Source organism: Anser anser (assembly GCF_964211835.1).
Source record: "Anser anser genome assembly, chromosome: Z".
Classification (NCBI taxonomy): Eukaryota; Metazoa; Chordata; class Aves; order Anseriformes; family Anatidae; genus Anser; species Anser anser.
Window position 1 is genome coordinate 66485034 of NC_139723.1, and position 23737 is coordinate 66508770.

Sequence of the window (23737 nt, forward strand, 5' to 3'; positions counted from 1 at the left end):
GGCCTTCACTGAGTTGCACCTTTGTGCGTTCTTGTGTGGTGGGGTACTGCTGGTCCCCACAGCACCTGTCCCGGAGCTGCAGGCACAACGAAGGTGCCAGGGTGCTTGGCACCATCAACAGCACCCAGCCAGCTCCTCCGCCTTCTCTGACCTCCTCCTTCAGGTACCCTCTGCTAACTCCAGCCGTGCTGCTGGCCTGGGAGACAACGTGGGGGGCTGGACGGGCTGGGACTGGGGGGACAAGGCAGGTGCCGACAACGGCCATTGAGATGGGTGGCCCACATGGCTGAACCTGATGATGATGAAGAGGAAGAAGAATTTCAGCCCACAAGAAGGCCCGTCAGGAGGCCCTCACCTCCCCGCTACCTCCACTCTCTTGGGCTCTCTTGGCAGGCAGGACACTCCATCCCGTGCCGAGGAGGACCTGAAGCAGAGCGGTTCTGCAGGAACAGCCAGCGGGGGCCAGATGCAGCAGGCGGGGCCATCGGAGGAAGCTGCAGGAGAACGGTGCCCCATCTGCCTGGGCACCACCAGAAACACCGCCTACGTCTCCACCTGTTTCCACACCTTCTGCTTCCGCTGCATCCGGCGGTGGGCCGCCACGAGATCCACGTGCCCGCTCTGCAGGCAGCCCATCGACCGCATCCTGCACACGGTGCGAGCGGACGACGACTACCAGCAGTACGTGTGCAGATCGTCCGCTCGCGGCCGCAGGAACGCCGCCAGGGAGAGGGTCCGCAGCAGATCCCCTCAGCGCCGCTACGACCTGCGCCCACGGCCCAGCAACAACGGCCCCGCAGCTGGGAGAAGGGCGCCGCAGGGGATCGGACAGGCAGACGGGGCTGGCGCAGCTCCAGGGCCCATCAACGCTGCCCCCCAGCAGGCTGCAGGGCAGCGCCCCACCAGCCCCACCAACGGACCCATCCTCCGCATCGGCTCGCTGCTGCTGCGGCCTCTGCGCATCCAGCTCCCCGACACGAGCGGCCGATGAACAGCAGGGGCCTGACAAGCACCCATGCGGGACGGGAGGGCTCTCACTGTGAAAACATCTGTCCTCCCGAACAACGGCTACGTGCATTGAGGCCCTGCTTTTCCCTTTAGTTAAATTATTTAATTAATAATGATTTTCCCTTAATAATTACTTTTCCTTTAAATAAATTATCCTTATCTCAACCCGTGAGTTGTTTCTCTCCCTTTCTTCTTCCTCTCCTCTGCTGAAGAGAGGGACAGAGCGCTTGTGGTGGAGTTCAGCTGCCTAGCGAGGTAAAATCACCACATGAGGGGATCAAGTGCACCCTCACCGAGTTTGCCCATGACACCAGCTTGGGCGGGATTGTTGATCTGCTTGAGGCTAGGAAGGCCCTGCAGAGGGATCTCGATAGGCTAGATCGATGGGCCATGTCCAGCTGTATGGCGTTCAACAGGGCTAAATGCTGGGTACAACACTTGGACCATAACGACCCCTTGCAGCGGTACAGGCTTGGGGAACAGTGGCATTGCACGGGAAAGTGGCGGAGTCAGCATGTACCCTGAAGTACTTGAGACATGTACGATGCGGCGCTTAGGGACATGGTTTTGTGGTGGACTTGGCAGTGTTAGGTTGGACTCTGCGCATCCAGCTCCCCGACAGGACCAGCCGCTGAACAGCAGGGGCCTGACAAGCACCAGGGCGGCGGCCTCCAAGCCCATCCACCAACAGCCGGGCTGCGGGTCCTCAAGGCCTGCCGCTCCTTCTGCCAGGACAGCCCTGGCCTCCCTGGCTCCCCGCCGCTGCCTCCACACCCAAATTTCATCTGGCCCAGCAGCAGCACTGGCCCAGAGGGAGTTCCTCTCCTTCCCAAAGCCAGGCTCGTCCTGCAGCAGCTCTGCACAAGAACCACCCCCTGCAACAGCGAGCAGAACTGCACTGCCAAGCAGCTGCGTAGTCTCCGTGCTTGCAGATACCTCAAAGCCATCTCAGCACGGTCCTGAGACACCTGTTCTGGGTCTGCCTGCTTGAGCGGGAGGGTGGGACAACAAGACCTCCAGAGGACCCTTCCAACCTCAACCATTCTGTGGCTTTTTAGTTATTTTCCAACACACCAATAAAACTACCACTGAAGTCAGAAAGCAGGGACCAGTTTGATCACAGTCATTTCATACAAAAGTCGGACATTTGATCAAGCTCTGCCCACGACCTAATAATTTCCCTGACAACCAAGCACCTCCTTCTACCTGGGCTTCATGTGAGCTGGAGAAAAATCAGAAAGTCCACCCAGTTTCTCCTTCACCAATTGTTTCAAACTTCTCTTTTAGCCACTTCAGTCACAATTTGGTAGTTTTCCAAAGTTAATGTTTTTATGTACTCCAAGCTTCTTAGGGCCTGCTGAGGGACAGAAAGAAAGATAAACCTTAACTTGTATCCAATTTATCTCACCTAACAGCACAAGTAATATGGGTATTTTTAGCAATTCTTTTACTGCACAGGCTGCCTAATCTTTCACACCGAGTTAAATCTGAGGAAAAAGAGAGGGTGCAAGTGTCAGGGAAGGTATCAGCAAATCTTTGCAGTCTAATGTAGGATTCAGAGGGGCAAACTGACTAAAACTCAGCCAAAATCAAAGCAAATGCAGGGACTCATGTAGTAAGTGGCACCCCAGGCAGCGGTGCTTTCACATCTGCAGCACTTACCTCGCAATGAACATTACATTACACAACCATTTCTAACCTCGGCACTTGTCCTTGCTCCAAGCATAATCATAAGATTCAATTCTCTGTTAAAAAAGGTTGAGTAGTATTTTACTTATTTAAAAAAAAAAAAAAAAATCTTTCCCCTTTGTTTAGTTCCTTTCCTCTAGCATTTGCTAGTTTTTATTTCTCTGAGCCATTATTTTTTCCTGAACATATCCTGCCATTAGTGCTTCTTCAGCAGCACTCTCTTGCATTTCCCAGTGCCCCCACTGAAGGCAAGGTCTGCATCCTCACTTCTGGTACCTACAGTGTCAGTGTTGATGCTGAGCTGCTCACAGAGGGCAAGAAAAAGGTGACATGAACACTGTCACTGTTAACACTGCGCTCACTCCACGCAACACCCAATGTGCATGAAGAGCATGGTTTTCATCTTCCTCCATGGGCATCAGCCTGGATTTGGAAAAATCCAGGAGATGCAGGGGCAGAAACCACAGCCATACCCTCCTCACCACGTGCAGACCTTACTCCTTTCCTCAGCACCCAAATAATGTTGCACAAGAATGTCCTGCCCTCAGGACTATGCCCTAATTCTGCTGGTGACTGTGAAGCTGGCTAACTCAGCAGGGCATTCCAACACTTCACTTCTTTGGATGAACATTTTTGTGCGAGTTTTCTTTGTGTGTGGTGCTCAGTACACCTCTCCATTACTTTTTCCACTGCTAATAACCTACAGTGACTTAATTTTGTGCAAGAACCCTCCATTGTGGAACTGTTTTAATTAGTTCTCTGATTTGTTAGCAAACTAGGAATACAGCCCACTTTTTTTCCTGTAGCGGTGCCACTTCATCCATTGCTACAAACAGCATGCTGGGACTGCAAAGACACAAAAACTCTTCGGTGCTGCGGGAACTGGCAGACTCATCAAGCGTATGGTGATAAAATTTTCTGCTACAGTCTTAAGGCTTGGCCCGGCTGTCAATGTGGAATCAAAGGAAAAGTGATATATGAAAAATGTAACTTCAGAGAAAAATAATCTATAAAACATTATAATAATTAACATGTCACCAGATTCTATAAACTTTGAGGAAAACTGCTGTTCACTTCTGAAACTCGTGACACTATATTAGTCACCAAGCCATCCTAAGTCATACTACCTGTTCCTTTGTTCTACTATTTTTGCCACAGAATAAATAATAATTAAAAAAAGGGTTTAAACTTTGTCATAACAAGTGAAAGGAGATCAAAGCAGGCTGGTGAATGAATAGAAAATACTGAATCCTCTCACAAACACAGTAAGCCAGCATGCCATAATAAAAGAATCACAATAAGTCTTCCATCTCTATGCCAGACTTCATCTGCTCCCTGGCCAAGAAAGTCAGGATTGAATTAAAAAAAACATTAACAAAAGTTATGTCCAACATCCAAATATTCTCAGCTTAAATAGAAAACCTACATACTATGTTTAAACTGGCAAGGTACCCATGCAATTTGTTCCTCAAAATTCTTAATATGTTATTAAAAGTTTACATGTTGCTGAACTGCCAGCAAGCACATTTACATCTTTACAATTGCCTCTTGCTCTCGCAAACAGTATTCCATTATATTTTTCTAGTACACAGCTGAATACAGCAGCTGTGAAACTCAGGAATGCCAGCAACCAATTAGGTTGGCATAAACCACGTCTAGCATATAAAGCAAGACCAAGCTGCAAATGCTAAAAGCATAAGAGCCAAATCAATCTGCAGTGGCTGAAGGCAACATCCTTCATTTCTGGTGTGTTTTCTGGAGCTGGTATGAAAATCTGAAATGTAAACGTGTTCATGTAAACACAAATGTGCATAAAACTAAAAAGAGCAAGTGATTACAAAATGACTATCTTCACACACATTTCAAAAACAAAAGAAGGAAGTCCAGCCGTAAAGGTGATGCACTGATTCTTCACATTTACAATTCTTCTCCTTGCATGATTAGAATTCACATCACAGGGAAAACATTTTTTTTTCTGGGAAGTAGTTACATTGCTTTAGAACTCACAACTGATTAAAAAGTTATTTGAACAGGCCATTATTTCTGTAAATGAATTCTGTCAGACAGTGCACAGTTTACCCTCTACAAACTAGAGCATGCAGCAAACAATGCTGCAAGTAAAAGACAACGCAAATGTATGTGAAGCCACCTTAAATACACTTGCATTACAATATTCTCCCCTTTGTTGATACAAGTGAACAACATCAACTCTTACATTGCCTCTTTTCCTAGTCATCTTACGAAAATTTTAAAAACAGAAGAAATAAAGCAAACAAGCATAAATTTCTGCAGAAATAGCAGATAAAATGCCTGTACTGTAAGAACTACCGATGCAGAAAAAATGTTTCGGAAGAAGCAGCAAAAGCAAATAAGCAGGGTAAATCAAACACGTTAACCTATCCTCACCCTAGTTAGCAGTGCCAGCTGGTAGAAAATCCCAAGAGGTACTCAGATCTTTACCTCTGAGCAAACTCAATGTTTTATATCTGCAAAACTTCTTGAAAATCCCACAAGTCGGAAGCAGTGATCGATTTCAATACTAAATCCATAGCCTCTTCATCTTCCTGTTACTTTTCAGAAATTTAAGTCACCAGATGTAAATATGAGTTTGCGTTTTTGGAATTACAGCCTTGGCTAAAGCACTAGCTAACATGTGACCCAAACCACACCGTTCTCTCAAGTGACTCAAGAAATAAGGCTGGTGAAAGACCACAGCCTTCCCCACCCTTCCAAATAATTAGGGTGTACTGGCCTAAAATGACATTGCATTTATACTCCTTATGCAGTTTTGTGAAGTCTTAGAAATCTTTGAGACCTAATAGTTAAAACTTTACACACGGAGTCTAGATCAGGCTGCTAAATGGAAAACTTAATAATTTGCACAGTGACCCTCTCACTCCTCCACCCCAAAACAGCAGCAGAACTTTAAACCACAGTGATAACCTACCACCATCAAACAATTGTTTAAGCTTTGCTAGTTCAAAACCAGGCAATTGTTTTTAGCAGGCTCAGGCTACAGCCATGCCAATGGAGCCAGCATTCAGTAAAGGAAACTCAAGAGCTTGTTACATCCTCTGAACCTTCCACTTCTTTAGGAATACAAATAAATTATATTAGCTCAGACAGTAGTCTGCTCAGATGAGTACTGTTTTTCCTAACTGCAACAACAGTAGATGTTTCATAGACACATACAAAAGTATGGTACAAGTTAATGATGACCGTAACAGAAGTTACCCATTGATTACAGGACTGCAGTGGCCATTTGTGAAACATGACATGACTTTGCTAATCATGTTCACAAGGGACTAACATAATGTTACCATATCTACAGACACCTGGACGTAGAACATAGACATGCTTCACCTTCACCCTTTGCCAATTGACATTGAAAAATTAATATTGGAAAGAATAGAATTTCCCTCACTCTCTTTTGGAAAAAATACAAATGATAGGTTTTATATTAAAAAAAAGTTTATGTATGTTTACACATGCGGCTGTGAATCAGGAAGCAGCGTATACCAGAATGAATGTGGTCCGAAACATTTTTACCTGTGCTATGGGCTCCAATACACAGGGTTTTGATGGAAGAACCTTCCTGCTCTTACAGAGAGAGCTCCAGAAGGAAAAAAAACTAATGCTTTATCCACCCAACAACATCCATAGCAAACACCCAAGGAAAAATCCCAAGGAAAAAGACAATCCCAGTGTAGATGTCCCCAGTGATGTTAACTGTGGCTGTGTTCCCATTTGCTTCATCAGGGCTTACAACTTCTCTCCCTGCACTAGATGGACAGTTCTTCTGTTAATTCCCCAGGGAAAAACTGGCAGTAATTGACAGATGTTTCTCTCTCCACATCACTAAGCATGCTTGATTTTTTTTTGTTTTAAAGTCTCATTTATCCACATACAAGCAACCCTGCTATAATGAAATGTCTGAGCCTTTTCAGTTATCACAATCTACTTTAATTCTCTTTGTTTCTACCACAAGTTATGTTTTAGTTTTATTTCATCATACAGATGTTTTATTTTTTGCCATGCTACACTTCCTTGTTATCTTGGCTGTTATCTCAATTATGTTACCACACTTTCACTAACATATGCAGTACCTACCTTGTCCCTAAAGCAAGACCTTAAATGCTAAAAAAGCCACATAATTTTTCATTACAGATACATTTCAATATTTATTTTTCTGTGAATGATCCCTAGCTACCAACTCATTTTATTTTTTAATCATAACAATACCAGAGTATTTCAAATGACAAGCTTGTCATGACTGCATACGTTGATCTCTCTAAGCCTCTACAACATAACAGATAAGGATTTGGGGAACAAAAACTAACATTAAACAAATCAAATTTCCCGTATCTGTCTGTATATTACAGTTTTGAGTTAAAATCCAACCTAGTCTGCTCTTAGCCCCACCCAGAAAGCTACAGAACTCAGAAGAAAATCCCCATCTAAGATATGTATGTAATTTGTACGGAAAGAAAAAGAAATCAAACAGTGCTTTAGAAAAACAAAAGTTCACAGATCTTACTGACAATCCACTAACAAATGAGATAAAGAGGAAAAAACAACCAAAGCTCACATGCCACTGAAGCATGTGTAGCATTTACCTTCAAAATACAAAGAGCATATTTCATGTCCCTCAAACAGCAAACAGGACACGAGCAACTTTTTGGTCACCCTTGCGTTCAACAACAATAACCCCTTCCACACCAACCACTATATTATAATTCTACTTGCTTAGTTTAGCTGAACTTGTTAATTGCCTATATGTGTGCACCTCCTCTAATGACATTTCCTAGAGCTGCATCCTCCTGCTGTTGTCTCGAGTTTGTGTTTCTCTAATAGTTGTTAAATCACCAGTCTTTTCACACTGCAATTCATTGCTTTTTTTTTTTTTTTTTTTTTTTGCTGCTGACCTTTCATTTTCCGAGCCAACCTCTAATATTTCCCTTTACATTCAAAGCAAGCTTCTTGTGGCTTCCCCAGTTAGAGGAACACTGTGCGTTTCACTTCTCTTCAACACAAGTCCAGTTTCTCTTGGGGTGTGGAACTAAGGCTCTTGCAGCCGTATTTCAAAGCACATTATTTCACATTAATGAGCTCCTCTGAAAGCAGTCTTGACTTTGTTTACTTACAGAAGCTACAACTGCCTGTGAAATCAATGGCAGTCACCCCTCCGGCTTCACAAAAAGAATGAGGAAAAACTCACCACTGCAGCATTCAGAAGCTACAGCTCCGTATTGCTTCCATAGGTGTCCGCGTCAGAATGATAGGCGACTTGTTCCTCAAGCAGCTCAGTGCATGAAGTATCATGTCACAATGGGTAACAGATGCACTGATATCTAGGTATTTATCAGCCAGTTATCTCAGCTGCACCACGCCAGTCATCCTATCATTTTTAAAAGCCACCAATTCCTCCACATATAACAACCACAGAGAAAGACATTTGGAAGGAAGCAGAAGGAAGCACCTGTCCAATCATCTAACGCATACTACTGTAAGTCCTATTAAAAAAAAATAGTAAAATAAAATAATAGTAAAATAAATAAAATAAAAAACACTTTAATAAGCTGAATTTATTTCCCCTTCATGTTACTAGGCTGCACACCTCTGCTGTTCATCCTGGTGGCAAGTGGCACTAGCACCTCACTGTCAACATATACAAACATTTTTCTAGATTACACTTGTTCACAGCCATTTAGTACTCTGTACTTTCTTTTATAACTTGTACAAGGACACCTGTACAGGAATGGTGAATCTATCTGTATCTGTCTCAGCCCAAACACTCAGCCTTTTTTCAACACTGCCAACCAGGACGAAGTGTGATATTCAACATACAATTCCAGACTGCAACACTCACTGCCAAATTACAGTAATAATGAAATTGCACTCACTTTTCCCCTTGCCAATTCACACCAGTGGTCCACAATTGTTTGGTGATTAACTAGAATATCAAGATTTTTCTCCTGTCATTTACAGCTTGTGAATTCCCAATTTGTAGCAAAAGCACTTTTACTTTGTGTTATTATGTTTTATCCCAGTTTATTCCATAGCTCATATTCTTCCTGCATGATATAAATCTCCACAGAGTTGATACTCCCACTCTAGCATAGCAATTAAGTTTTCCAAGAACAATGTTACTTTTTGTGTTAAGGCCAGGAATGAATAACAGCCAGCCAGTCCCAAAACAGACCATAGAAAGTGTTCTGTAGAAATTAGTAAGTACACCACCATCATCTTTCTTAAACACATGACAATTCCTGTATTAAACTTCACCTGAATCATTTATCCTGCGTTACAAAACATTTTACTGAAATTCAGAGAAATGTATGGATTACCTTCAATAATGTAACAACCTGCAACACTAGCAATGCTATGCAAAGCCTCTGCATCGATCCTGCTCACTTCCAGGATACTTGTCTGGTACACAAGAGACCAGAAGCGTATCAGCATCTGTCCTCCATTGCTTACTACTTTCTATTGAGGCACTCCAAGCTACAAGACTGATTTGATTAAATTTGTATTTACCCCCCCTTTTAGTGCAAAATCAAGCAAGGTGAGCTAAAATGACTCCTGAAACTGATGTTAACGTAATGTCTGATTGCTCTATGACCTAAAATTCTTTTTTAGAGAGGCTGTGTGATCTCCGTCCTTGGAGATCTTCAAAAGCTAGCTAGACATGGTCCTGGACAACCTGTTCTAGGTGTTCCTGTCTCCTCCAGAGGCCCCTTCCAACCTCAGCCATTCTGTGAAGCAGTATGGGCTGGTTCTGTCCATGACACCCCAGGACAGCATGTTTCAAGACAGACTACCCACACCTCCAGCAGTTGGTGTTCTGCGCAGGTCCCTTGGCTGTGCCTACATTAACAAGTGGTGTATGGCAACAGGAGCAGATCTGTAAAGCAAAGCAGGTGGTGCAGAGGATCCCACATTCACACCGTATGTTCCAAAGGGACTGGGGGAAGTAGTACCACAGACCAAACACCATGTGCTGGAGTGCACTGTGTACATTTAACTGGAAGGTGCATTCCAGAAAAGGTGCATCCAAAAGGAATGTAGCACGCTCCAAGGCCACTTTCAAAGTGAACTAAATCATAGTACAAAGACTTAAGGGATGATCAGAAGATGTATATCCAAAGTTAGTTCTGGATCTGAACTGAAATGCTTGTACAGGCACATCCCAGTCGTCCAAGCAACAGACCTTAATTTTTTATGCTAACTCACTTTGACCTATACAGAAACAGAGAGAAAACTGCATTGTAGCCTCCCACTACGATGCTTTTAGAGGATGAACATGAGTGTATGCTGGCTGTCCTGGGATGTGCAAGAGAATATGAAAGTGTGATACCTACTGAAGGGCTGCCCAGGCAGTGACAGGCAAAATGATGCAGTTCAGGTCTCTTCTCAGCAACCAGCCAAGAAAGTTCAGGTTTCTGACAGCAGTTGGGTCATCTGGTTCCCTTCCGATGGGAGCCTGGAAGTAAACTAGTATGTGTGCAATGACAATGGTCATGGTACCAGGATGCTACACTAAAATGAGGTGCAAGATAAATTCTCAGTACATACACAACCAGGACACTCAGAGCTGTGAAATACTTCAATCCTCTCTAAAAGAAGATTACATGTAAACAAGTGACAATGAAGGAGGGGACTGGGAAAGTGAAGCCATGTGTTGTAGGCTTGGTTTTGTTTTGTCTGTTTGTTTTAATGAGACAGGCTTTTCAAAACATTAGCCAGAAACTTACATGTCATCTTCCAGCCCAGTTACACTCCAAATTACACCAAGCTCGGGGTCTCATCCTTTGGCAAGAAAGGTTTTTGGGTAGTCAGATGCCATGACAATTGTGAGGGAAAAAAAGATAGTGCACAAAAAGGTGGCAGATGACATGGAGAAAAGAAAGATAAAGCACCCAGAGAAAAATAATCTACTGTATGGATACACAATGCTGAAACTGCAACTAGAAGTTACAATTCAAATAAGAGATCCCTTAAGATATCATTCACCGTTCTGTAAAATCATTGATTCAAAATGCAGCTGCAGAAAAAAGAAAAAAAAAAAGTCAATAAAAGATTGACCATCATCAGGAAGCTAAAGAATAAAACAAAGCGTCACTGTGAAACACTAAATAAAACCTTGCTGTACCCACATCTTATCTACTGTTTGCACTAGCCTTCACACCTCAAAAACGATGTAGAGGAATTAGACGAGGACAGCTAAGATGATGAAGAGAATGAAACAAGCAGAGATTAATGCACCTGAGAATGCTCACCTACAATGAAAAGGCCACAAGTGGATTTGGTTGAGCTTCACAGTCAGAAAGGACAAAATGAGTAGAAACTGTTACTCCCACAAATCCTGCAAGGCTAGAACTAGGAGCACTCTTCAACTTTTAGGCAGATAAAAGTAGTAACGCATCTGGCTATGCAGCAAACAGCGAACTTCCAGATCTTGCTTTCACAAGAGATTTATGAGGCAGACGGGGTAAGCTGCTTCAGAAAGGTATTCAATAAATTCACAAACCATAGGTCTATAAATGGATATTTAACAGGACTATGCGGAGTTGTACTCCTAACATCTCGAACGTAATTCTGGATACTGGGGAGAGACAAAGGCATCAATCAGACTACAGATGGCAAGGCAGGTCTGCTTTTCCTGAATTGCTTCTCCTACTGCCAGTGGGCTAGACAAATTATCAGTGTGATCCACTCTGGCAGGTTATGGCAGTGGTTAGCATGGTTTAAGGTGATGAATGAACCCCCAAAAGACAGAAATACTTCACAAACTTAAATAAAAATAAAAATCCACTCTCCAATTTTAGTAAAAGTCTTGAATAGAAAGAAAAACAAGTTTTCCTTTGCTTTTCATAAAGCAATCCTACTCATTTTGTTCCACAATCACAATGAAATATCCTTTCCGAACTGTAGAAAAGGTCTACACCAAATCAACAAAAGACCCATTTTCAATATTCACACAAGGTTTTCCAACTCCCACTGGTCATCCTCATGGCCTGCTTGAGCTCCCTTCAGTTCTCAGATCTGAGGAAAATTAAGTAATCAGAGTTGTAAATTTCATTCAAAAGAGAACAGGACATTAACAGATGACATTATAGTATTTCCTGTCCTGTATCATATTTTTCTTTTACTACGGCTGCATAAGTGAAGGTTTTCATTCAGTTAATGGTAAAGACATTCACATCTTTTCTGTCACTTGACAACTTGTAAACAAGTTGTAGGAATAGTTCAATGTCTTCTTATGTCTATTTTTTTAATTTTGGAAGACAGAACATAATTTGACATCTTCTTGCACATTTAGTCAGCAGTTCCTTGAAGTCCTTTAAAACAATTTTGCAGGCAGCTTCCTTAAAATCTTTTAAAATTGCTCGTGAAAATACCTGTCCAGAATCTTTCATTGTATATTTTTACAGATGTAAGTCCTCTGTGTTCAGTATAAATTTCAATACAGTTATGGAATATTGGAGTAAAGGCAGATTCAGACACGTCTCTCTTTTAAACAGCACTGAGGTTTAGAGGTTGTAGATTTTTTTTTCGCTTTTCTACAACAGGATTTAAGATTGTGGTGGATTTAAATTGTGTGGTGGATACCCTCTGCCAAAAGACTGAGGTGACTTGGCCAGTGTTCCCCCTCCCATCCCCCTTCCTCGTTTAGTTTGTTGCTTAAATAAATAGCAGAGACATCGTTTTCATGATGTTCTCTGCTTTCTCTGAAGCTAACAGTAGCTGCCCAGAAACAATAGCTTGTTGCAACACACAGAAGTTTTCTAGCAGCACCTTATACAGATGATTTCAACTGGTACCTTTCAACTGGTACCATTTGCCTCTTCTGACCTACCTGTCAATATTTTTTTCTCCCCTTATTTTACAGTATTACATTCAGTAAGAATATTTATCATAACTTATTACAGAGTTGCCAAATGTTGTTCCTGGTTAAAAGGCATTTTTCATCTCATACATGTTTAAAAGCCTGTATTTTAGCCTTATCTTAACAAGATTCTAGGAGTTCAAGATCAAATCACTAAATAAACTTGGAATAATACTTTAATTCTTCTCTGTGGAGAAGCTCAATGTAACCTAAAAATTTTCAGATCATGACTTATATTCACCCCATTCATCACCACCTGAATTCCTATTCTATTAAACTGTCAAGAAAAACTGGAAAGTTCAATTCATAAATATTAAAGCAAAACCATAAGGAACATGTAAATATAACCCAAAATTGAATCAGTAAATTGGAGAATTGCAAAATCTAAGTGTGCGTGTGCTTTTCAAAGTGAATTCATTTCTACTGCCTTCTTCCTAGAGTCAGAAATAGAGTACAGATATACTGTGGACTTTGTTTCTAAGGAGAAACCTTTACACAAATCTGTCTCTCTACTTCCCTCCACTTATATATGTATTTGGTGGGCAATTTGAAGGCAATTCTTAACTTACTAGCCCCACCAGGAAAAAAATACGCTTAAAATACTCATACATGGGATTATGTAGAGGTTTCAGTGTCAAATGAGAGCCATGGTAAACTCAAACTTGCACTTGACTACAAGGCTTCAATTGAATTAATGATAACTTGAAAGCAAAATAACATTCTTCTGTAGGGGAAAGCATGACCACCCACTGCTAATAATGCCACCAAAGCCAAAGATTCATTGTTATAAGCAAGTTACCTTACTCATTTTACTTCTACCTGGTATTGCACAATTGCATTTTACAAAGCCCTGGAATTATCAGTGTTGCAGATAATACAGCAGTGGCAAGGAACAAGCAGACTTTTCACTCTACAGGTATGGGAAACCTTAAAGCGGCTTATGCCACATGCAGCCAGAACTGCCACTATGTAAAAACAATACGCTACACTGAAAGCAGTGTTATTTGAATAACGAACAAAAAGTTCCACTGTCACATTCAAGCCTTTAAGCAGCAAAATCCCTCATTCTTCTCTTTCAAGAGTCAAACTTAAGATCAGACTCCGTTGCTGAACTAGAGCCTGCTCAAATACAGAAAACTGGAAAAAAATAAAAAACTAACAAAGTAGCTTAATTACTAAATCTAACTGATAACTCACCTGTTGTAAAAGGTCATTTGAAGTTCTCGTTAAAAGCACAGTTATACAGTTATTTCCAAGAACCTCTACTGACTCCCTTACACTAAGCAATTCTAAAATTATCTTGGGTTCCTAGCAAAATAAAAGAAGAACTGAATTTAGACTGTAATAGTAGAGTTATCAACAGTCTTCTAGGCATCTTCTATTTCTGTAAATGATTCAGGTCACCACAGACATTCAAAAATAAAAATTAAGCATAAGTCTGAAAAATTAACTCCTTTTCCCAGGAAAGGTACATTCTCATGCAATTTTTCACAAAGTGTTACCACTTTTTGTCTAACAGATGTAAAATCTAGTTTTAAATATTCAGAAATAACTAAGTTCAAAGACATCAAAATTAACTCTACAGAACACTCTTCACCAGAGAAATGGTAATACGATCGTCCTAACACCCTCCCTATCTATGGCTGCTTTTTCCCCCCATAAGAGATTAACAAGGCACAGAGAATAGTGGCAAAATACAAGAACATCTAGCCCCACATTCTGCCTCCAACAGTGGTTCTACTTCAGAAAAGCATTCACCGAGATAAATGTTCTTCACTAACTTCTACCAAAGCAATAATTTATGGATTTTCTAAGCCAACAATTGTCCTGTTTATCATGATACTTTTGGGGATAGGAACAAAATGCATTTCCAGGATATCAGACACAGTCACTACCGTTTCATAGCTAAACACATACTACAGAATTCAAAGCGTCCATTACAGAGGTCAAAGTTGTAGGAAAATCATGTCAACCATCTGTCTATCTCTATATTGGGAACCTTATAAAGCTATTGGCTTTTTAATTCTTGGAGTGAAAATAAAAAATAGTACTGAAACAAGAGTATAACAACAGTGAATATTTCAAGGAAAGTAACGAGGACAGAAAAAGAAATGGAACGCATTTGAACACACAGAGTAAGAACAGTTTCGTGGATGTAACTTGTAGCAGTTTATGACAACCTACATCTGGATTACCATAGTTTTAGTTTCCCAGCCTCCCTCCGTGCAACACATTCAGCTGAAAACTAACACTGATGCAGTGGGCAGACAAAAGTAGCCCAGATTTAACCATCTTAAACAGACAAGGAATTATACCAGTAGTCAAAATTACTAAAACTAACTTAATTGTGCTAAGTGTCTAACATCTTAATTAAGTACAAAAATCTCTACCAAAAATAACAGAAAAAAATAGTCCAAACAATACAACTAGAAAAATACATTTTAGTCTCTACGTTCAGTTCAGAACTGAGAACAATTTAAATAAAATCCCAAATATGAAGTCACAATAAAAACTAAAGGTTTAGAATATACAATAGCAAGCAATTTTTTTTTCTTACTATAATTATTCCCTCCAAAATACTAATAAGAAATGCAAGAAAGCATACACTTAAGAAGAGACAAATGGTAATACTGGAAAACAAAGATAAGCTTTCAAGCCAGCAAAAAGAATTGGTCATATATCTGAAAGCTTGTTCGTGCTTTTGAAATAAGAAATAACAAAAGCATATTACAGCTCCACCAAAACTTTTCACCCTAGATCTGAAAATACATACTGAAAGCATCTATGCATCCAGACAACTCTAACTATGCTACAGAGACATTACAAGAAATTGATTATTAAAAGTAAATGTCTTCTTAAAAACTATTTATTTTTAAATTACAAACCCATCGTGACTGACCATTCATTTTGCTTACTGCACCTTCTCACTACTGTACAAATTTAAGATGGCTTGGGTGTCCTTGCTGTGGAGTTCCATACTTTAGTTTTACATTACACTAGAAATTAAACTTAGCTCTGAAGAGCTAAGATGAACCTCTAACTTACCATAAGCAACTTCATTCTTTTTTCTCCACTGTGTACATTCATAGCAAACACTGTATTTTAGCATTTGCAATGGGTTGACCACATACTCTCTTCCTGATCTCAAGATGGTGAGGATGACAAGACAAACCAATAAACAATAAGATGGGAGAAAAGTCAAAAAAGAAAGATCACATTCTATGATGTAAGCAATAAGTGGTTTAAAAGGTAGAACTTGAATGAGAATACAGAAATGAAGAGAATTCACTCCATCCTGTTACTTATTTCTCAAGCACAAAGAAATCACAACGGCGCATTCCACAGGTCAATCCAACAAAAATACCACAGATTTTGTGCTCTAGGAAAGGAGCTCATCTGATAAATACTCCATACTCTTCACTCAACTTTTACAGCCTTTGAGTAAGTAGATATATTGAAAGAACTCAAAAGGCTAATTCATCCTCTAGAGCAAATAGAGATACTTTTGCAATGGCACTGCTTTTCACTCAGACTTGACCTCTTTCCATCAATTCATCATCTTTTCCCACCTCAACAAGGCGTGAAGACATGCTTGGTGCCATGCTGTCAAGAAGCAGCATGACAAAGCCTTCAGTTCATAAATCCGTAAGAAGAAAACAGGAGCAAAACTGGGTACCGGCAACAAACCACTTACAAGGAGTGTGTAGAAAGAGACATAACTTTACCTAACAAAAAAAAATTTAAGGCTGTATTTCCACACAACCCGACGAGATGAGAGAAAGAAAAACAAACAAACAAACAAACTATGCAACACAAGCTATATGATCCAATGGCTATACACAGCTCTAAAAGACATTATTACCAGTACGTAATTCTGTACTGAACATGGAACAAAAAGATGAGAAGACTCTCTGAAGATTAGCATTTCAACTCTTGTCATTCAAGAACTATTTATGCAAAATATAGAAGGCCTACATAAATATCTGAAAATCTGCAAGTTACAGTGAAAATCCACTTATTGAGTACCAAGAACAGAATACTTAAAAAGTGATTTTAAAAAGGACACAGCAAACTTAACAAGTCTTCCTGGTCAACATTTCTGTAGGAACAATCCCCAGAAATTGGGTGTAACGAGATGAGCACCTGCACTGGATAAGTAAGTCTAAATGCTGGACCCATTAGCTCCACCACCACCGCCAGATTTGAAGTCCCGTTTGTGATCTGGCCACTAGGGAAGGACAAAGACACATTGTGTCAAATATGGCTTACGTAGGGATTAGGTAATTGAGTCAAATGATTTAAATGGGGTAACAAAAAAGTCTTAGTCACAGGGAAAGAACAGATACATGTCACCAAAGGAAAGAGTAAAAGCACATTACCATTTAAATCTACCCTCAAGAGCTTGTTAAATAGGGTGACTACCCAAACCTGAACAGAATTTTTATAGCATCATTATACCTTCTATCTTGCTATAAAATCATTGGGAGCTGCACATAAATGTCAAGATCGTCATAGGGGATAACCCAAAACACAGAGGATGGTGTAGACACTCAACACTAACAAACGTCAGTTTCATGCAAGTTGGGCTTTGAACAAAATAAAACGAAAATCACAGCCCTTACTGTTACAAAAATTTAGTCTCCTTTGCATTTGATGGTTACCATGATGTTTTGGCATGCATAAGGAGAGAGGAGGAGCTGCCAGTAGGTTTTTGAACTAGATGGATTATCTTTGACCATGACCAGTTTCAGCTGCTTCAGAGACAAGTAAAAAAAAAAAAAAAAAATTCCTAAGTAGGCAATTACAAAATAACACAACCACAGGCAAGATTTCCTCCTGCCTCCCATCAGTTAGAGGTTATTTAAACTACAGGCTCGGGTAGGACAGAAACTACCTTTTACGATGGGTGGTGTTACAGAGCTGGATATTCCTATCATCCATACCAACACTCTCCCTAAAATTCTGCTAGGTTTCCAGCATCCATGTCCTATGGTAATAAGCTCCATGCGAAAACTGGTCCAAGTTTATTCTCCTTTCTCAGTTTTAAGTTTTCTCTTTCAAACACTGGCAGTTCTACTGTTATTCTATTATGAAAAAAAATAAAAATAAAAATGAACACAAGCTCATGATCTTTCTTTTTCATGTGATTTGATGGTTAATCTGTAAAAAAGAAAAAAAAAATCACCCTTTTTCTTTTCCTGGAGTTTCTGTCAAATCTTCAGTCACTTTCCTCAATTACCAGAAGGTCCTTTCTCATCTGCTGCTTTACTTCCGACACAGTGACAACACCACTGTATTCCACCCCTCTCCAAATGAGCAAATATGTAATTAATTTCTCTCTTCTTCTAGGTAGTATTTCAGATTTGCCAAGATGGAGAGGATAGGAACAGTCTGAGGAGGAAGTGTGCAGAACACAACTGGACTGGAAAACTAAAGGGAAAATACCAATCAGCCTACCGGAGGTCTGCAGGGCATCACAGGTTTGTCCTATTTCAGCAAAAGACTGAATTTATGGGGAAAAAAAAATTGTAAGACATTCTTTCTCCAAGTAATTATATAGGTCTTCATCATCATTAATTGGATAACACACAAGAAGCGGGGATGTGGGGATAAGTTCACTTGCAAAGCAGTGGGCTATTGTTATTTGGGTAAGGGGAATTCGTCACCAGAAAAATACTCATATTTAGACCTGAGAAAGGTGCATCTTCTGGACGGGAGGAACCACACTCACAGCTGGTCTCGCAGCTACATTCTGGCTCACTCTCTAGCTCTTCTGTGTGATAAGGCATATTTTTCACAACTGGAAACACAGTCCACTATGAGAAATTCACAACCTAAAACGAACAAGTTCCTTCCTGTTTCCAAGACAGATTACCAAGGCATATTTCAAGTAACATAAATAAATTGTACCTAAATAAGTAGCAAATTTCAGTATCAGAAATGATTATTAAAAGCCAAACTAGGTGACCACTTGATACGCTCTTACATGAACATAATGAGTTATCTCATGTAATTATAACTGGAAATATTATCTGTTACTCTAGACAACATTTATACCAATGTTTACCCACTGAGAAAAAACAGATACACAGCAAGCAGCTCTGCATCGTCAGTCCTTGAAAATGTTGGGCTTCATCCAAACACTGGTTTTCATATGTTTTTGGCCATGAGCTCTAATAATGCTTTTCATTTGTAGAACATCTATATTCTATTCAGTCCTATAAGAAATCTCTCACTTAAACACTTAAGCCTAATTAGAACTTTTCAAAATGACAGACTATGTAACTTTTCTTTCCAGAACATTCTGGTCTCATTCTCACACTTCTTGTGTTTTACATGTCTTTGAATTTAGTTGTAGCGAAGAAGGATGACTTTTAACAGTGATGTTTTATTTAAAAAAAAAAAAAAAGCTATTCTCTTCATTCTACTTTTTATTTAAAGAAAAAATAGAGTTATCTGGAATTAATAAAGCTTTGTATTCAAAAAAGCGTTTAGCATAACTGGTGGACAGATGGGAAAAAAATGCATACTTGTTCAAATGACCCCATTAACAAACTAGAACTTTATTTTATTCAGCAAATGAACACATAAATAAGGATATTTTAAAGAATTATTATACTTACCTCTCAAAGCATAAATTTAGTTTTAAAAAAGGAATTCTTACAAATAAGACAGTGTGGGACAACAGAGCAATCAACACACCACCTTCTCTAGAAGCTTCTTAGACGGTTTTAATTGAGCTTTCAACCTCAGGCAGCTGGTATGGTAGATGGCCCTGGTTCTGTTCTACCTGGGATACAGGTTCCAGGTTGGGCACATCCAGGTAGCGCACTCTTCCTGAAGGAGAAGGTCATACTTCACACCTTCACTTTCTCCCAGCCACACATTTCCTACACACAGATACTTTTGGGGTGACAAACCCTCTGAGAATCATCTGAACTCCCTAATCCTGCAGAAAACTATCACATCCAAAAGTCTGCAAATTCAACACAATTAGTGAATTAAATCATCAGAATAAAAATACTGGCCACAATGGATGCAAGATGGAGCTCCTAAGAACAACGCAACTGGCAAAGGCATCTTGTTAGAAGCAGCCAGGTCAACCCCGATTGCTCGTGCAACCACAGCCCATGCTGGTAGCCTACCTTCTGAAAGGCAAAGCAATCTACATATAATGCAGTGTGGGCTGGCCTTTGGTATTTGTCTCAAAATGCTCCCTTCTGCATACCTGGTGATCCAGCATCCCTGACGGAAAACAAGAAAACATTGCAATAACCAGGACCCACTAACCCTAGTACAACACTGCGGTGTGCCTGCTCACACGAGGACCAAGGCAACGCAAATGCTCAAAACCCTAGTTTGCATGACTGCTGGGAAGACAACCCCTAGTATATTGCTGATGTGTAAGGTACTTAATGCGCTACTTCACATATGTGATACAGCAAAATATGTGAATTGTTAACAGTAATGAAAATAAGTATTGTTATGTTGAAGAGTTACTGTCCTCAATTCTAACTTTAGATGTGAGCAGAACCCTGTAGAGCGGAAAAAAAGAACACCAAAGCATTGTCATGTCTTATTGTCCAAAGAATATACAGAACAGACAGTAACATGTATTAGAAGTTGATGCAGGCCTCAGAAAAATAGTTTTTCAAGGTGCTCTGATGAATCACAGAATTGCAGGGGTTGGAAGGGACCTCAAGAGATCATCGGGTCCAACCCCCCTGCCAAAGCAGGTTCCTTAGAGCAGGCTGCCCAGGTAGGCGTCCAGATGGGCCTTGGATATCTCCAGAGGAGACTCCACAGCCTCCCTGGGCAGCCCATCCCAGTGCTCCGTCACCCTCACCGTGAAGAAGTTCTTTCGCATGCTGGTGCGGAAACCTCAGACAGAGATCTGCAGGAGTTATGCAAATAAGTGCCAGACCTATCGGATTCTTCACGTGACACACAAGCCATTAGGCACAAATTGAGGGGTAAGGTTTAATACAGCGTCCAGCTAGCACCGAGCATCTGATTTTTATTGTAGGGTTGAACTGCACTATGGGACGTGAGAGAGACGAGCTGCATAAAGACTTGCTGCTCATTTCCTGCCTCATGACAAAACCACACTGACTTCAGCCTTTGACCTCCAGGTCTCTCTTCCCTTAAAAACGTTTGATTATTGTATAGCAAGATGATGAAGTGGGGAGAAAACAGAAGACCTTCCAGAACGCGCCAGCAGAACCCCACCCTGGTTCAGCAGGTTTCGGAGACCTCACGAAGGCCGGGAACGGGTGACATATTCCCCCTCACACCGAGGATCTGAAGCCGCGGGCGACCTGCCTGCGGCTCAGCCCCCGCCAGCCCCCCGAACACACGGGAGGAGCTGGCGCCCTCGGCGTGCTCTGCCCGCGTGTATCCCTGGGCAGCACCACACGGGCTGGGGATGCCGGCCGAGGCGAGGGACGCCCCGGGGGGGGCACGGGGACCACGGGGCGAGCGTGGCACGGCGTCCCCCGCCCCCAGGCCCTTCCGAGCGCAGGGCCGGAGCGAGGCAGAAGTTACCCCTCCACGTTACGGCCTCCCCACCCCCCGCACCGCGTCCCCTCCCCTACGCCCCCTCCTCTCCCTGTGGCCCCCCCCTTATCGCGCCCCCCCTCCCCTCCCCTCCCCTCCCCTCCCCGCCGCCCCTCCCCTCCCTCCCCGCGCTGCCGCAGCCGCCCCGTCCCCGACGGCCCCGCGCCCCCGCCCCTCCGCCCGCGCTCCCCCTGGCAACCGCAGCGCGGCCCGGCCCGGCCCCTCCCCGGCCCCGCGCACACAATGGGCCCCGCGCCGCGCCTCAGGCGGCGGCACCCGCGCGGTCCCTGCGGCCGGCACGGCACGGCGCGGCCCCTCCCCTCCCCTTTCCCTTCCCTGCCCGCCGCTGACCATCGCTGCGCTTGATCTCCACGTAGATCCCTATCTGGATCTTGCCGAAGTTGGCCGCTGCCATCGCCTCATGGGGCAGCCGCGGGGAGAGCCGAGGGTGGATGGGGGGGGAGCGGGCGGGCAGGGCGCGCACAGGCGGCGGCGGCGGCGGCACCGACCGCGGCGGCTGTGGGAGGGGATGGAGGGAGCGGGAGGGACGGGGGGGAAGGAGGAGGGACGGGGAGAGGGAGGGAGGGACGAGGAGGAAGAGAGAAAAGGCGCCGGCCGGATACAACGGGCGCTGCGCCTGCGCGGCTCGGCGCGGCGTCACGGCGGACGGTCTCGGTCTCCTCCTCCTCCTCCTCCTCCTCCTCGCCTCAGGGGAAGGGGGCTCCGTCTCCTCGGCCAGGCCGCCGTCCCTCGGGTGCCCCTTCCGAGGGCGGTGCCGAGCCTCGTGAGGCCCCCGCGGCGTTAAAACCGCCCTGCCCGCACGGCTCTCCTCCTGTCACCTTGCGCGGCACCGACAGACCGCTGAGCACACAACCTCGTCTTCTTCGCACGGCAGCGCCCGGCGATTAAAAATAATCCCCCCAATCCGCCCGCAGCCGGTAATACCTCAGGAAGGCTGTCACCTCGACATCGTCCCTGAGAGACGCGGCCCCCAGCCCATCGCCCTCTCTGCCCGAGCAGCTTCTCTCCTCTTTTCTTGTCGGTGCTGAAAGCAGAGCGAGTCAGAGGCAGCAGTTCATGGCTCCCAGTTCCTGCAGGCTTTCAATACACTCGTACATAAATAAATACATACACGAGACCCAGAAGAGGAACTGGCAAAAAGTTAAAACAGCAACAACTGTCTTGCACAACTTGGTTGCTATTTATGTTGGCCCTGAATGATGTAAACCACCCTCTTGGTGAACTGCTAGGGAAAAAATAAATGATGAAAGTTTGACACCGTGGTTTTTGTTGTTGTTTGGTTGGTTTTAGTCTTTAAAACTGTCTTATTCTCTTATCCTTGCCTTGCCCAGCTTCAGTTGTTCTCATGAGAAATTTAGGTCCAAATCTGAATCACGTTATTCATGGAGGGCATCCCTTACTACAGTTGTGCTGGAATTATGATACAAAAGGCAATAAGAAAAGTCCAACAAAACTACATTGCTTTTCTAGTTTGGCCAATATCCATTTAATTAAGTCTATTGACAAACACAAAGAAATACCACTTTGAAAAAGGTGTGATGCAAGTAATACAATGCCTTTAAGAAGGCCTGTTCTAATTATAACAGAGCTAATGATATGCCTGCTCTTTTTAACCCATAGGTATTTTTGAAATAAAACCAAAATGCAGCAAATGTTTTAGACTTTTGTAAAAATTAGGCAGAAGTTAACGTTGAATTAAAAAATAGTTTTTTTTTTCTACTCACTATAAGCCATGTCACTTCAGTGATGTTCACTGAAATTTTGTAATGTTCTTTTTGCACAATTTCTACTACACAGACTTATATTTCAGCTTTCTCTTGCATAAGTACCCTTGTCAGACTTGGATAGCCACTTGCTTTGTCTCTGTGTAACTGTTAAATTTACGATCAATATAATTGAACCTTTTCTGATATTTTTCTGTAAAGTAAAAACAAAAATATTCAGATTCTAAGATTAGATGCAGAGTGATTGGAAAGCACCTCATTTGAAATATTTGAATAAGAAATAATAAGTAATTTTTCATACTATTTGCTCTGTCTTTCACAAAGGTTAAACTGAAAGCTTTGATATGTAACTAGTTTTCTGGACAATGATTTAAGTCCTGTCACTGGATAAACGAAGGTTAATTTTACATACAGGCCGTCCCGCTGAGGAAAAGAAGCTCAGTCTTAGAAACATATACAAAACCGTATGTATTTATAAAATCATAGTCTAACACAAAATAGAACTTAAATACATATCAAATCTGGAGTTAATTCTGAAATCTGTGAAGTGCTTTGGCCTTAGTCCAGAAAATTATTTTAGAATGTTCCAAACTTTAAATAAAAATTTAAAGCAGACACTTTAAACTAAGGCCCTAAATTATTATTTTGTTGTACACTCTGTGACAACTGAGATATTTGCTATTGCCATAAAGCACACGTGGAGACTTTCATAGAGCAAGTAGGTAGTGATGAGAAAATGCTTGTGTTCATCTGGAGAATGAACAGCAGTAGTCATAAATACATTTAAGTATTTTTAAATTAGGGCAAAGCATTAAAGAAAGTTTTCTAATGCAAATAAAGATCTCTAATT

The 23737-nt window shown here is 42.1% G+C and overlaps 1 protein-coding gene across 6 annotated transcripts in view; it reads right to left on the reverse strand.

Annotated features, from left to right (window-relative positions):
• KIF2A (kinesin family member 2A) overlaps nucleotides 1-22332 on the reverse strand; it is a 60092-nt gene extending 37760 nt beyond the window's left edge. The window contains exon 1 of one of the 6 annotated variants that reach the window (XM_083817388.1): nucleotides 22088-22332. Coding sequence is in view for 4 of the 6 variants with exons in the window: in XM_083817386.1 (XP_083673512.1) it covers nucleotides 21494-21557 (64 nt within the window). In the remaining 2 variants the exon portion in view is untranslated. Of the gene's footprint in view, nucleotides 1-2214; nucleotides 15022-21493; nucleotides 21995-22087 lie in introns of those variants that run through there. The other 5 variants (XM_083817386.1, XM_083817385.1, XM_083817390.1 and 2 more) reach the window with 5 other exon arrangements.
• Nucleotides 22333-23737: the final 1405 nt, after the last annotated feature.